Here is a 16,751-nt window from a genome sequence, read left to right on the forward strand (position 1 = left end):
GTGCCCCTGGAAGAAATTTTAAAGGAAAAAAAGAACTGCTGATGGGAAAGTTAAAATCTAAAATGATGCAGTAAGACGGGCTGGTGTTAAAGAAGCAATAAAGAAGCGGGGGGGAGGGGCGGAGGAAGTCCTTCATCCCCTAATTGGGTCACCCAAAGAATCCTATCTTCCCACCGCATCTGAAAAGACATTTCTAAAAAAGCACATCTGAAAGGTGGAGCTAAAACCCAAAATGTAGAAGTGGGTTTAGGGAACGTTAAACCTCGTAAGTGGCTGTCTGGCCTGCACCACTGGCTCTGGAAGAGCCAGCGCGGCGCGCCCTCCGCAGGGTCTCGTCGCCGCCGCGGTCCGAGCTCGCGGGGCGACCTTTGTTAGGGACGCGCTGGTCCGGGCACCGGGGCGGTGCGCCAGCTCAGAACCCACGACTGAAACATGCCGGGGCCGCGCCGAGGTCTCGGGAAAGGGGCCGGTGGTCGGCCAGGCTTCCCGGCCCGGAAAGGTAAAGGGCGCCAGGGGCGGCCGCACACTGCGGCACCACCCGGCCAGACCTTTTTCTGCCGGGTCGCTCCGCCTGTGCGGGGAAGGCGGAGCCTCGGAAGCCCCCGGCACGCCCAGCGTCCGGATATTTGCATATTTCGCAGCCTGGGGCTCCGCCTGGGGAGATGCTCTGCCTGGAGACCCTGCGCGCCTGGCTTGACCAGGCTTCTCCGCAGACGTTTTACCCTGTTTCCCGCCCTTCCTGCGCTGGAGACCGCGAGGTGAGTAGCCCTCAGAGGATGCTAAGGGCCTAGAGCGTGTTTTGTTGTTTGTGTTTTAGTTCTCAAATCAACTGGGGGGTGTTGCTACTGTGGGCTTCGTTAGCATCGCGAAAAGCTGAGAACCACCAGATCCTACTGACTGGAAAATACAACCGCCTGCTCAAAGTGCACACTGCCTGCGGCTTTTTTTTTTTAATTTTTAAATTTTTTAATAAACATATAATGTATTTTTATCCCCAGGGGTACAGGTCTGTGAATCGCCAGGTTTACACATTTCGCCTGTGGCTTTTTTAAAACTTATCAGCCATCGTCTTGTTATCTCACCCTCCACTCTGGTGATTTGTTGCCCTAAAAGATTAATATCAGAAAGCCACCATTTCCTTTAGCCTCCTGTCAAGAAACGGACACCAGTGGACAGAGAGAAGACAACTACCTTACTTAGCCTGGTTAACCTCTGTTTTCACTGAAAGACTGACACCCCACTCCTCCACTCTATACGGGGAACTCCACCTGACGTTATTGCTGCTGAAAACTGCTGTCATAAAATTCTGGCTTACTGTTTCTCTCTAAGAATGAAACATTTCACTATTTTTTTAAGACTTTATTTATTTGACAGAGAGAGCGCGTGCGCAAGCAAGTGGAGCAGCAGGCAGAGGGAGAGGGAGAAGCAGGAGCCCTGTATGGGTTTAATCCCAGGAGCATGGGATCATGATCTGAGTCTAAGGCAGACACTTAACCGACCACCCAGGCGCTCCTGAAACATTTCGCTTTAGCAAATACCTGTGTGTCTTCTCTGGGTCAAGCAGAGAACAAGGGAACAAGAACAAGAACAAGAAATGGGAACAAGAAATATGAATTAAATACAGTTTTTGCCATTCAGCACCTCAAAATCCAGTGAATCAGAATATACTTAAGTAATAGGTATGGTGATTTGTGCTATACTAGATGTGAGCAAAGTGGCTGATTCACATTCTATGTTTGCTAGAATATTAATATCTTTAGAATTATAACCCTATTGACTAGAGTTTTGCCTTTTTTTGGTAAGGATTTCAATAGAAATGGGGAAAAAATCAGTGATGTAGGTCTGTCTTGGAGCCTACTCTAAAAATTGCTGTGCTGCATATAAAAGGTTGGCATTCACATCCATTCCTACCTACGTCTAGTATGCTTCATGTACAGAACAAACCGGAAAACTAAAAACACTTCCTAGACTCCATTCCAGCTGGAGCTCTAGATGTAAAATTAGGGTCTGGCAAGTAGATGAACTTGTCTGAAATTTCAAAAGCAGAGGTGAGGCACAAGCCATCTCCCTTCTATTTTTGGCTGTTTGCTATTGACAAGGAAGGTCCAGGAGATGCCAGTCCTAGTCTTCAGAACTGTGGGTATGGGGAGCAACTGAACAGCAGCAGTGAAAACCAGACTCAGCATTGTCATGCCATATCACCAGTTCTGTGGCTGTCAAGAAGCAGTTGAAGGAAGTGGTAAACCTTATATTCCTTGTCCAGGCAGCTTCCAGATCCCAGCTCCTTGGAATCACAGCTACAGTGGTGTTCTTGAACTCCATAGTCCTTACCAGGCCTTCAGATTGTAGCAAAAATAGTAAATTCTTCAATGGCTCATTGGTTAGTGTTCTAGATGTCATTCCTGGAGGCCCAGTCTAGAAAGCTGCACTTTTAGCCCTTTCAACATTCTCTAGCCTTTAAATAATTCACTTAATTCCCTGTGTAAATCCTCTTCCTGTTTAAAATGCCTGAAGTGGTTTCAATTTCCTGTACTGACTGATTAATATGTTCGCTATGTGGCTTCTGTGACATAGCAAATCTCTTCCATTTCTTTTTTTTTTTTTAAGATTTTTTAAATTTATTTTTTGACAGACAGAGATCCCAAGTAGACAGAGAGGCAGGCAGAGAGAGAGGAAGGGAAGCAGGCTCCCTGCTGAACGGAGAGCCTGATGCAGGCCGATCCCAGGGCCCTGGGACCATGACCCGAGCCAAAGGCAGAGGCTTTAACCCACTGAGCCACCCAGGCGCCCCTCTCTCCCATTTCTTTAGATGGGAAATGAAACGATGAGATTAGATTCAGGGGCTTGCAGTGATGTGAATACCCTCAGTTGGGCTCCACCCTCTGCAGTTGCCACAGACCCCCCCCCCCCACACACACACACACATTTGAGTTTGGCCCTTGAAGGTATTTGAGTTCGTTACCCTCTGACTAGGTTAACTCTAAATTCTCCTGCTCTACAAATGTAACATAAAATACTTCACTTAAAACTTCTACAGAATATGTTCCGTAACAAAGGATTGTTGAAAATCTATTCAGTATTTTCTAGCCCTGTTGATAACTGGTAGGCCAGTGAGTCTTGGTCAGCACACAAACACTAATGATAGAACACATCTTTCCTCTGATAGAAAAGGATTTCTAGCTTTTTCCACACAAAGCCTAGGGACATTATATATGGAAAAACAGAGCTACCTGTATATGCACTTGTGTAATGAGGGAGTGTTCTAAGTATTTTATAGTCATGTGTCATACATGTTAAGAAGAGTACAATTATGAGAAGTTTTAAAGAGTTTTTAACAGCCTCCTAAAGTCATTGAGTGTCTCTTATCCATATAATAAAATCTCTTTACCTTTTTTAGAAATCTGTTTTATTTATTTTTCTGTAGTTTATATGAAGGATTAAAAGGCTTGAATTTGGCACTCTTCCTTATCTGTGCTTTTCAGTACAGTATACGTATGCTTTTTTCTCAAGGAAAATCTTATGAAAGGGAGATAAAGCATGGGGCGTACTCTATTAATACTATATTAGGATTTTCTGTGACATAGGCATTATCACCATTTTACAGTTGGGAAAAAAACCTATCCAGACTGGCTAACTAACTTACCCAAAGTGGCCCAATTAGGAGGCAGTGACACAAGGATTTACATTCAGGGTTTTCATCTCCATCTTCCTCTGACTGCTCCACATTTTTGCAGCATTATGCTCATTATACTCTAATTAATGTAAATGTGCGTAGAATTCCCTACATGCACTTTTCCTTTTCTCTCCCCATCCAATGGTGCCCAACAGCCTTGCCCGCAGATTCTATTGGCAATAAGTAAATCATGCTCAGCCCTAAGCCAAACAGCTGGCATAAAGGAATGGTGGCACAGAGATTGATTTAGACCAAGCATGATTTATCCCTAGGGGTGGAGAAGGTACACACTGGCATTCCTGAGTAATGGCTCTTCGTAGGTAATAGGTTGTGTTGCCACACCTGGGGAGATTGAATCTTGGAAATTCTGATTTCAGTAGGCCTAGAGGTAGTATTTTAAACTTTGAATTAAATGCATTTGTCCTTGGTAGGGAAAGGAATTAGAAAGCAGAGAAGCAAGTATTGGGTCCCTTCTTACTAAAAATAATTTGCTTGTTTTCATATCTCATTACATAGTGTTTTACTTCACAATGATTCAACCAAATCGCTGTACCAGCTAACCAAATAGAGCAGCAGGTGTTTTCCTTTGATTACTTGGTCTTGCGTGGTCGGCACACCTAACACTTTCAGATAAGGTCATTCTGTCCCAGGAAACATTCTTAGTCATTTTAATAATTAATGCAAGGAAATTTTAACTTGACCTTCACTTGACCTGAATTTCTCACTGCTGGGTAGGTATCCTTTTGGGGAATGAACATGAGATCAGAGTTGATTAGCAGAATCCAGAAACGGGAAGGTTTCTGTATGTTCCACACAGACACTATATCAGACTGCGAAATTCCTCTTTCAACACAAGTGATAAACAACAAAGGTAGGAGTTTTTATTGTCATTACAGTGCACTTAATAAAGAGTCGTGGAGATGTTCTTTCAAATGCATGATTATAGCACATACAGTACTCTAGCCATGTATATAAATTCTCATTAAGATTACCCCATTAAGTGTTGGTCTGTCCCCAGCTCAGACAGAAAATAACAAGAATTACCAGCCTTTCTCTGTGTAATGATTCCTTTACAGTAACTTAGCTGATAGCAATAAGCATATTTTACTTGACCAAGAGCCTATGGACATTCACAAATTGAGTGTTCTTTTATTTCCTCTAGAATATTACAGAAAGCACTTTTAAACATTTAGATTACTAAAATAATCCAAAAAAGAGAAGGCTGACTTAACAGACATCTTTCTATATGTGAAAGCATATTTACAAAAGTGGTTTTCAAAATGTGCTTCACTTGCCAGGAGGAATAGGGGTCAGTGGACAGGGATCCTGAGGCTCCATCTTTATTGGTCCTATGTGTTGGATTTAAGGATAAGGTTTTACTTGATGAAAGATTTCTTTACTTAAAAAATATTTGAAAACTGCTGTAGAAGATGTTAGGCACTTCTCCATCTTCTTAGAAAAACACAAAAACAAACAAGCAAAAAAAATACCTTAAATTGTAGCATTGGGATTTAGTTACCTAAAATAAAATTACTAGATTTTATCTCTGAAAAATATTATTACTGAGGAAAGCTGTATCATTTTCTTTTCACTAAAAGTTTAAGAATTATATAGCTTTTTCAAGTGTATTTTTGAATTGCATAAGAAAATCTTATCATAAACATCCTAACAATGCAAAAATATGGAGAATAAAAATGAAATTCCCTCTAATTCCATTTCCTTCCCCAAAGGCAACTACTATTAACAGACTTTTTCCATTTACTTACATATATATACATATACATAATTGTTGATATTCTTGATCTGTTATTCTTGATCTACAATTTTCTCTCAAGTTTAGAGGAAGGATTTAGGAGACTGTTCTTTTCAAGTCCACAGCTCTATGATTTTGGTGGCATATGTCCCTAGTATTGCAACATGAAGTGCAAATTAAGCCAATATGGTTTCTAAGCATGTAGGTCAATTCTGTAGGAAATTCTGTATACTGGAAATGTTAAAGAGAGGCATAAGTGGCCAACAACCTTTGCATATGTTTTTAGAAAACTCTTGACCTTTTAGTGGGGAATCAAAACAGTCATAACAGTCACATCCTTTGACTTAGTTCAAACCACATTCTCCTATAGAAATCTATATTTGAGTCACAGAACTTTAATTAAATTAACATGATTTATTGAATTATGAAATCTATAAAATTCCACCACTTGACATGGTGGAATTTCATGACATGAAATTTTTTCTAATATGGTTTATTGTTGTATATCGGTCTGAATAATGCAATATATTGATTGAGAGTAGAAAAAAAATTTCTTCTGTTTGTAGGCACTTTTAGTATTTATCTACAATGTGCTTTGCCTTCTTACTTCTCAGTAACATTTTTTATATGCAAAAATCTCTCAAAGCATCTTAGTTTAACGGATTTTTTAAAAAACAGAGTTCCTTAATCCTTAGAATCTTCAGGTATATTAAAATGGCAAGTTGCCACTTAGCCAATTAATTAATAATTCATAATATGTAAATAATATTTGTCATGAGAACAGATTAAAAGTTCCTGTTTCATTTATTTTGTCACCAATGTTGTTTAACCTAACCGGATTGGTAAATTTTTTTGTTTATAATAAACTGTATAACAGTCATAACAATGAGAAAGAGTAAAGCTGAAGATATTATAGGATAGAAAATAAAAATATTTTCTTATAGAATATGTTTCCAAACTTATAATTAATTATGGCTATATATGAGTAGGATTCTAAATAAAATGTTACAGCAAAAATATAAAAATATAATGCAATGATTTGGTAGAAATGACATGAAATCAAAGATACAGATTAAAGAATTCTTTCATTTCACAAATTTTTACACAGTTTTACTATGATACTTAGCTGATACTGGCTGTGTTAATTGAAAATAGTTATTTAGCTTCTCTGGCCTTTAGTTTTCTTATGCAAATATTAAAGATATTGAACCAGGTAATTTCTAAAGGCCTTTCCAACTTCTATTATCCCATTAAATTGTGATTCTTAATTACTAGGAAACCATCTAGTCTCTCAAAAAATATATATTTTTTTTATTCAAGACACCCAAGCACCTCCGTTTAACAGCTTTCTTGAAGCTTTACTGGAATGAAAGATTTGAAAAGACTTTCATGAATACAGTGAAAAAACAATGGTCTCATTTAAATAGTATTGTTGAAAATGAAGTATCTCTTTTTTTTTTTTAAGATTTTATTTATTTATTTGACAGACAGAGATCACAAGTAGGCAGAGAGGCAGGCAGCGAGAGAGGAGGAAGCAGGCTCCCTACTGAGCAGAGAGCCCAATGCAGGGCTGGATCCCAGGATCTGGGATCATGACCTGAGCAGAAGGCAGAGGCTTTAACCCCCTGAGCCACCCAGGTGCCCTGAAGTATTTCTTTTAAATTAACTTTCTGGATAACTAACACCTATTTTATTGAATACCACATTTTCTAAACATTCTCTTTACATTTCTAAGCCATACTATATACTTTAATGACACCTAAAACAGAAAATATTGGCACATCTTTTTTTTCTTTTCATTTTCTTGAAGATGTAAAATCATCTTCCTAAACATCTGTTATTATACAGGGAATCCTTCAGGGTAATTCAGGTACGAAGGTTCTTACTGAGAATTCATTTGGTGGCAAGTGACAGAAATCCAACTCAAACTGGTAAGGAATTTATTGGCTTAGCTATAACTGAAAAGGAGCTGCTTCCAGGTATATCAACAATGTGCTTATCAATTTGAGGCTTTCCCTTTCTCTCCTTCCATATTAAGTCACTTCATTCTTTGGAGGGCTTTTCTGTACATCACAAGGATTGCCAATAGTGAGTCTGGGCTTAGCAAACCCAGCAAAAAGAAAGCTCTTTCTCAGTGGTTCCAGTGAACACCTTAAAGCTGAATCTCATTGGCCAGGTGTGGATCATATTCTCATGCCTAAAACAATCAATGTGACTGGGAAAGAAGTTCCCTCATTGGTCAGGCTTGTCCTTATCTTCAGAGCATTGGTAGAGCATGGGGATTGGGAAGGTGAGGAGGACATGAGTTTCAAATGAACCACATGGATGGAGAATAGAGGAGATAGGGACTATACAAAAGAAAATTAGTATGCTAGAACCAAAAAGCCAGGGAAAAAGAAGTTTGGCAGGCCAAAACTGCAAATACGGAAAAGATATTTATCCCTATGTTTTTAACCTTAAATTTCTATCTTTCCATCTCCTTCCTGTCAGCTATCACTCATGCTGCTCTCAGTTTGCCGTTATCACAATCTCTTCCTATATTTTAACTTATAAATCTTATCTTCTGTGGGTTTGGAAACCAGATGAGCAAAGTCATTTGAGTTGAGAGTTAGTGGACTCTGAGTGAGTACTGGAGAGCTTCTCCATAAGTTAGGAGTATAAACTTTCTACTTTTTAATGGATTTCATGATATATTTTAGACTCTTTAAAAGGTCATTTTTGCATATTCTCTGATTTCTTTGCCAAAACTGTCTTCATGGTAGGGGATACACTATTGTAATGTCAAGACTCAAAATTCCCACAAATAGCATATATTGTGCAACATGCCAAGTTTGGGTTATTTACATTAAAAGAGAGTAGAATAACTAATAAAGTAAATTCTCAAGGCTCCAATTTATCCAATAGTTTATGTCTATTAGAACTTGTTAGCTATTTAAAAATATTATTCATAAATGGCATAATTGGCTGATTTTAGAAATTTAATAAAGGAGTTGATTCTAGTGACATTGCCCAGGAGTTCTTGTATAATTCTACTAGCAAGACAGATGAAGAAATGACAATGATGAGCGTTACATTCTCCTTATCAAGAAGCTGACCTTGAAATAAAGAGGTAAGGGGCGCCTGGGTGGCTCAGTGGATTAAGCCGATGCCTTTGGCTCAGGTCATGATCTCAGGGTCCTGGAATTGAGCTCCGCATCGGGCTCTCTGCTCCGCAGGGAGCCTGCTTCCTCCTCTCTCTGCCTGCCTCTCTGCCTACTTGTGATCTCTTTCTCTGTCAAATAAATAAAATAAAATCTAAAAAAAAAAAAGAAAAAAGAAATAAAGAGGTAAAAGGCATCATCAAAGAAAATCAATGGGATTAAGTAATAAATTCTGAAAGACGGGGTGGGGTGGGGTGGGGGGCCCTGTCCTGCTTAATAAGGAAAGCAAAAAGAATCTTAGAGCTTATATTAATTAGGGAAAAGGATTTGAGTGGCTCATAACCAACACTATTGAATGTTTACCATATGCATGGTTGGGACCACTCTTATCTCCATTTTATAGATAAGGAATTAGTTACAAGGAGGCTAAGAACTTTGGTATATGATGGAACTAGACTACAGACCCACCTTTCTTCAACTCTAGACCCAGCAGGCATCACCACTTACTATATGAGGGATCACTGTCTACATAGAGTAAAGGCCAAGTGCCATCATTTGGGATATGATATCCTGACGTTCCAGCCTCATTTCCCATTGCTCTCAGCCTCCCAGCACATGCTGCAACAAAGTTTCCCCTTACATCCCACTGGCTTCCATACCTCCATACCTTTAAGACAAGGGTTCTCTGAACCCAATATTTTTTCTGTCAAAATGCCATTCTTTCTCATCATGAGTCTAAATTTTGGAATGAGTTTATAAATTTTAAAAATCATATCTGCATTTATACACATATATATAATTATACATACATGAATTTATTATATATGATATATAATAAAAATCAAACTGAAGGTTTTTTGAGATGCCAAGCTGGCCAACATTGTATTTTATAAGGAAGAAAAATAGTGGTGGTGGTGATAATGATGGTGGTAGTGATGGAAAGGATATAATTTTCTTTGGAATATTAAATGCAAACATCTTGGCAATTTGTTAACAGAAAATGATTCCTTGAGGCAGGGGTCCTGTCTAATTAATCCTTGTCTTTATGGCCTAGTGTAGTGTGTAGAACATATTAGGTATGCAAATGTGTTGAATTCGATTATCCCTTCTCCCACATAATTTTCTCTTTGCCTTCTACCAGGGTTTATAGTTCATACCTCCATTAGAATATCTTCATACTTGTTGCATTTGGAGTAAGATTGATTACTAGTAAAAAGAACACTTGACTAACAGTGGTTTCAACAATTGCATCAAAGGTTGGCATCCTAGATTGATGGAGCAATTCAAGGATATCATCAAGGAACCAGCTCCTCCTATCTTAATTATCACCCTTAGTGTAGGGTTTTTTATTCTCATGGTTGAGAGATGACCACTGGCCTTCCAGATGGTATATCTACATTCCAGGGAGGAGAAAGAAATGTTAAAGGACAAAGAGTAAACAGTATGATCCTCAAAAAGCCTTGCCTTATTGTCTGGGAATGAAAGCCCTACCCAGGGACTCTCAATTATATCTCATCACACAGAACTATGACACTTGACCTCCTGGAGTTGCCAAAATGAATAGGAATTGGAGTTTTTGGCTTTTCAGCCTATAGCATGGGAAGCCAAGGGCAAAGAAATTGAAGTAGTTGTTTATGGAGTCAACTATAAGTCTGTCCTACAGGGTTTTTTTGGTTACTTCATATAAGTTTATTTTTCCTGGTATATTGTCAACCTACAGAGAACAAAAAATATGTTTTGGTAATCTCCAAATTACCCACAATGACTATTAAGGGACAAGGCATCTATTAATGTTGTATTATTTTCACTTTAATTTAGAAGTATGAACATGCAGGAATTAATGATTCTAGTTTCTCTGAAAATGATGGAATCCATAGAATTCTCTTCAGTGACTCATTTCAACATTGAAAAATTGCTTGGAGCTTTCCTGTTTCATCAAGTTGGCCCATTAGAGAGAATAATTTAGCAATAATGTTTGGCATATTGAAAGAATAACTCAAGAAACAAGGTGGGAGAGAAATCATATAAAAACATTAATAAGGCCTTTACCAAGAGAGGTAAAGGTAAATAAGAATTAATATAATATATTGCAATCAAAGGAAAGATTAGCAATTGAAAGTTAAGAATAGGGATTCCTGGGTGGCTCAGTCAGTTGAACACCTGCCTTCAGCTCAGATCATGATCCCAGGGTCCTGGGAGAGTCCTACATCCAGTAAGTAGCCTGCTTCTCCCTCTGCCTGCTGCTCCCCCTGCTTGTGCACTCACTTGCTCGGTCTCTCTCTCTGAAAGATAAATAAATTTAAAAAAACTTTTTAAAGAAAATTTTTTTGAAAGTTAAGAATAGTCCAATTTAAAGTATTTTAGACATTGAGAGTTCTAAGGGAAAAAATAAGTGCAAGTCACTCATTTAAATTGCTTAAAATGCTGCTGAATCCATTCATGTAAATCTCCACCTTATTCTATATCTATACTATTTCTCCTTTAAAACAGATCCCATTCCTCTTCCCTGTATCATCTTTTTTCTAATTATAAGTGATGGGAGATGAAGATAAAGTCATTGAACATGAAGATTTGAAACCATCCACAGGAATGGATCACACAGCTTCTGCATATCAAGAAATACAGGTAAACCTATGATCAAATGTAGAACATTCTAACCATTTCCTTAAGGAAGGGACTATCTATTTCCAAATCTATGATACATTTGTGTTCTCTTCATTCTCCATTACTCAGTTAACAATTCTCCCCATTCTTAATACCCAAACTTGTACAGTAGATGTAACTACCAGTTTTCCTGGTAGTCGTTAGTAGCTAGACCCACATGAGGCTGGAAAAATAGAGAGCCTGTGAAATGCTTTGTGTTCCCAACCTACCCCCTGGAATGGTTCTGGTTTCTCCCCTCTGTCTTTTTATTGCTTAAATTCAAGTAGATGAATCAATTTGAATTTGTTTTCACCACAAATAGTTCTCTTTTTCTGGACCAGTTTGATATATTTACCAATTATTGCCTCCAATAATATCTTAAACAGGCTAATTTTAAACCCAGTACTACAAAACAAAATGAATACCATGTGACTCAAGCATTTATAATGTTACCCATAGGGACTCAATGTTAAATACTCCTAAACACAGTTTTGGTTCCAAGCATTTACTCATTAGCTATCAATATAGCTGTGCATTTCCACTATAAAGTGTTAACCTTGATTTTAGCAATGGAAATTTGATCTGTGATATGATGGCTCTAACTATAAAAATGTACAGCAAATATACCGTTTTCTGTATTTAAGGTTTTTTAAATTGCTTTAATCACAGGAGAAAACAGTTATGAACTCCAAAGCTACAGATGCCAAAGAACCAACAGAAGGAAGTAACCTCCTGAATAGCCATGAAAAAAAGCTACAAAAAATACCAACTGAATCAAATAATTTGCAAAGACTAAGAGAAACATTTTCTTGTCCTCCACATGGTTTTCTGGATAGAGGAATAACAAATGGTATGTAAATGGTAAAAAATAATTCACAAAGAGAGGGTAAAAGATAAAATTGTTGTAATGAGAGATTCCAAAATAATACGATTTAAAGGATAGAAAGAAGTTTACTTCTCTCACACATAAAAACTCACACATAAAATTGGGTGAACAATTTACTTGGTATTTGGCTCTGCTCCACAAGTCACTGAGGGTCGCATGCTTATGGGTCTACCATCTTCAACATAAGGTTTCCCGCAGTGCTGTTGCTACTACCATTGCAGCAAGCAGGGAGAGGAAAAGAGCAGAGATCAACGACACTTTCTTTTTTTGTATCTGAGTAATTTCACAGGATTACATTAGGACTCCAGAAAGAAAAAATGATTGAGAAATCACTTGTAATCAGAAAAACACTACATAAATATTGGTTTTAATTATTATTAAATAATGGAACTAGTGTTTGAACAAACACAGCTCAATATATCCTTTCAAATGAATCCATCATTCTATAAGTAAGGATACTAGTTTACAATTCAACTTATTCCAGTATAACTACAATTACCTAAAATATTTGGGAGCTTTTTCTTTGGGAGTTTATTTCAACACTATCTCAGATATTATCTTTAGGAATGGATTTGGTTTTTGGAGGCAACCAAACATTATTTTGATAAAAGATGGATGTTCAGATTCAGTTCCATGCTCTGATTCAATGCTATTTTTTGTTCAAAAAAGAAAGGGGTGTGTGTGTGTGTGTGTCTTAACTTTGCACATTGGAGGATATGTAGTATAGCAGGAAAAAGGAGAAGGGGTTTGAAAATTGTCTATAAAGGCAAATTTAAAGGCAATTTCAAAAATTATGTTGAGGAGTGACAGCACCACTGGAGATATATATGGCTTCCCCAATAATTATGTTGAAGAACATAACACGTTTCATCTAAAAGTTGTGTTTACTAAAATATCAGACTCATTTCTTTATTGTTATACTTCATTTGTGGGCTCTCAAAGACATTTTACCATTCTCAGCTGGAACAATGGAAGCCGAGTATAATGTGTTATATTCTAGCCTCCACATGTGGTTTTAATAAAATTAGGTAAGTTCCAAAATATACATCAGTTGATAAGGCAACAGTTAATTTAATACCTATTCTGTCCTTTTTATTATTTTTTAAACTTTCATCATTCAAATTATGGCACATTTCTAGTTTAAATATTTATAGTAAAAACAGATAGGGATTGCATTAAGGAAAGAGTATAAATGAATGAAGTGATTTGGAGACTCATTTTTTTAAATTCTATGATCATTGTCCAGAAAATGGCTTGAGAAATGGGAACTCGTGATATAAAAACAACTCTTTACTTGTTTTCCTGTTCCTCTGTTCCTGAGGCTTACAAGTCTGCTCTTTTTACCCCTGTACCCCTTCCTATGTCCCTTCAATGTGCTTAAGTATTTTTCTTAAGAAGTAGATCTTACATGTGAAAATATGATTTGCCAAAATCACAAATGAGAAGTAAATTACTAACTGAATTAAATGTGATTTAGAGAAATCTTGTAAATGTACACTTACTATGTATTTAGAACTACATTTTACATATGAGAAAGGAAAGAAATATTAGAGGTTTAAAAGCAAAGCAGTCTTGAAATGGAAAAAACTAATTCACCTTCTGAATTTAGTACAAACCAGGTTTTATTCTATGATAAGATAAAATTTTGTAGCTGGCAATTCCTCTTTTCCCATTGCACCTCCCATACTACATAGATATTTCACCTCCTAGGGGCGCCTGAGTGGCTCAGTGGGTTGAGGGCTCTGCCTTCGGCTCAGGTCATGATCCCAGGTCCTGGGATGGAGCCCCACATCGGGCTCTCTGCTCAGCGGGGAGCCTGCTTCCTCCTCTCTTTCTGCCTGCCTCTCTGCCTACTTGTGATCTCTGTCTGTCAAATAAAATCTTTAAAAAAAAAAAGAAATTTCACCTCCTATACCCAAATGGAAAATACAGAGGATTCTTTAGTTATTTCATTGTAATAGCATCACAGTCTACAAAATCTGTGATAATTCTGTGAAGGTTAAAAAATGGGACATTGGATTTGATCTCCAGCAATATGGTAAATGACACTCAATGAACAATCCTATCACTTATGTCAATGAAAACATCTGAATATAATATTTTAAGTCTTTTAAGTGTACCTGTTATCTGTCAAGAAAACAGGCACTTGTCAGACACCAAAAACAGTATGCCTAAGAGAGATAAATAAGCACTCACGTTCGCTTTCACTCTGGAGGCTTCTGCAAAACAACAGTGAACTTGAGATTCATTTTGAGAACCATGAGAGTATAGGAGGCTATGCTTGAGTCTGCCCAGGTTGGGAGATGTTTCATAGGAGACATCATTCTCCCTTCACCCACACCGGGAAGCTGGAACCCAATGTGATGGTGAATTTGAGGTAAACCTGCTGTGTAAAGGCAGCCAGCCACTAAACCTTATCTGTCCAAGTTGTAGTGTTCCTGGAGGAAGGAAGAATCTCCACTAAAAATGTGTAGCTTCACACTGATTTGTATTTCAGAGTCACAGAAAAAGCTGAAAATATATTTAAAAATAGTCCCAGGGGCGCCTGGGTGGCTCAGTGGATTAACCCTCTGCCCTAGGCTCAGGTCATGATCTCAAGGTCCTGGCATCCAGTCCTGCATCGGGCTCTCTGTTCAGAGGGAGGCTGCTTCCCCCTCTCTCTGACTGCCTCTCTGCCTACTTGTGATCTCTGTCTGTTAAATAAGTAAATAAAGTCTTTAAAAAAAAAAAGTTCACCATCTTTAAAAATAGTCCCAGATTGTTAAGATTCTAAGCACATGGTAGGAACAAATACAGATCCTATCTGGGGAAACTCACACCTCCAACAATTCCCGAAGACAAAGTTTCAGGGAAGAGCTCCCTGTTGCAAAAAAAATAATAATAATAAAAAAATAAAAACAGAAATCACAACACATACAAGGAAATAGATTTCAAAAATTTGCATTATTAGGAAATAAAATATAAAATATTCTCAATATCTATGAAGAAGTTAAAGAGGTAGGAAATATAAAACAAGAAACTGTTTATGAAATGATTTTAATAAGCACCAAATTGAACTTCTAGAAATGAAAGACATAGTACAGTAATTGAAATTCAAAACCCAGTGGTTCAGGCAGCAGAGTAAGTGAAAAGAAGATCGATAATCTAGCCAATAGATCTGAAGAGATTACAAAGCAGTACACACAAAAAAATATGGACATGGACAGCATGAAAACTAGGGTTAGGCAAATGGAAAAAGGACTGTGACTTTTTAATTATTTAATCATTGTTCCAGCAAAAGAGAATAAGAAGAATGGCGAAGAGGAAATATTTGAAGAAATAAAGATGAATGTTCCAGAATTGATGAAAAACATAAATTCCAAGCAAACTAAAAGGAAGTCGTACTGAAATTAAACATATCACACTGAAATTGCAGAAAACCAAAGAAAAAATAAAGATTTAAAAACAGTCAAAGAAAAAGATTTCCCTAAAAGAGACTTAAAAACAATAATGAAAGCCAAAAAACCAAGGAATAGTATTTTCAAGGAAGTGGGAGAAAGTAACTCTCAGCCTAGAAGTGTATACCCTGGAAAACTCTCTTTCAAGAATGAGAATAAAGGTAATTCAAATAAATAAAACCAAGAATTTACTGCCAACAGATCTTCATGAGAAATATAGTGTACTCTAATACAGTGTTTCTGTACCATGAATTAGTTCATATACGATGGTAAATAAGGAATTGTGTCAGTATAATATGAAATTTTGCATTTGTACATATTTTTCCTGTCATGTGTACATTTTGCATCATCAAGCAATAGCACATGAATGCAAAACACACTGAAAAGCAAAAACAGACCAAAAAAGATCAGGTGTATGGTTTCTTACAATTAAAGATAAAGTCTTACTAAAATGAGGACTTTTCATTTTCTTTTTAAGGATCTTACTTATTTATTTGACAAGAGAGAAAGAACTAGCAGGGAGAACTGCAGGAAGTGAGAGAAGCAGGTTCCCCACTGAGCAGGGAGCCCAATATGGGACTCAATCCCTGGACCCGGGGGTCATGACCCAAGCCAAAGGCAGCCACTTAACCAACTGAGCCAACCGGGCTTCCCTAAGATGAGGACTTTTAAAAAAGCTTAACTCCTTCAGGCTGTTAGTTACTGGCTTCAGGGGCTTCAAAGTCTTTTCAACTTCTACACCATTAAACTGTCTAATGAAACCACATGTGGATGTAGAAGCCGATAGTACAGTTAAAGTAGCTGCCAAAACTTTTTCCTCAGTTAAGACAACAACAAATATTTGATGGATGGAAAAACTATAATCTGGATCAGATTTAGATGGAACTGCTTTCTGTTGAAAGCAAATGCTTTCAGGATTCTACATGTTGAAGTAGTGTGGTTCCAGGGATTAAGTCTGCAAAAAAGAGACCATGAGATACAAATGTCAGTGGAGATTTAACTGCACTGGTACTTTTATTAGGATTCTTAATTTTTTGTCAGTACTTTGGTCACAAGTTCTGAGTTTTGAGTGGTCTGTCCAACTGTTTTCCGAGGAGTCAGCATACAGTTTAGTACAACACAAACTTTTCAAACAAGGAAACATTTCATATCCTAACACAAATGCCTCTATTAAAGGAAATTCTTCAGGCAACAAAATAATTGTCCCAGATAAAAGGGC

General features: G+C 37.5%; 1 protein-coding gene across 2 annotated transcripts in view; it reads left to right on the plus strand.

The window, feature by feature from the left end:
* Nucleotides 1-670: 670 nt before the first annotated feature.
* The window catches only part of SLC9B2 (solute carrier family 9 member B2), a 50,444-nt gene continuing 34,363 nt past the window's right edge, over nucleotides 671-16,751 (plus strand). For both annotated transcript variants that reach the window (XR_006817380.1, XM_045997247.1), the window contains exons 1-3: nucleotides 671-758; nucleotides 11,057-11,191; nucleotides 11,879-12,059. Coding sequence is in view for 1 of the 2 variants with exons in the window: in XM_045997247.1 (XP_045853203.1) it covers nucleotides 11,102-11,191; nucleotides 11,879-12,059 (271 nt within the window). In the remaining variant the exon portion in view is untranslated. The remainder of the gene's footprint in view (nucleotides 759-11,056; nucleotides 11,192-11,878; nucleotides 12,060-16,751) is intronic.

Source organism: Meles meles, chromosome 2 (genome assembly GCF_922984935.1).
Source record: "Meles meles chromosome 2, mMelMel3.1 paternal haplotype, whole genome shotgun sequence".
In the NCBI taxonomy this organism is placed as follows: Eukaryota; Metazoa; Chordata; class Mammalia; order Carnivora; family Mustelidae; genus Meles; species Meles meles.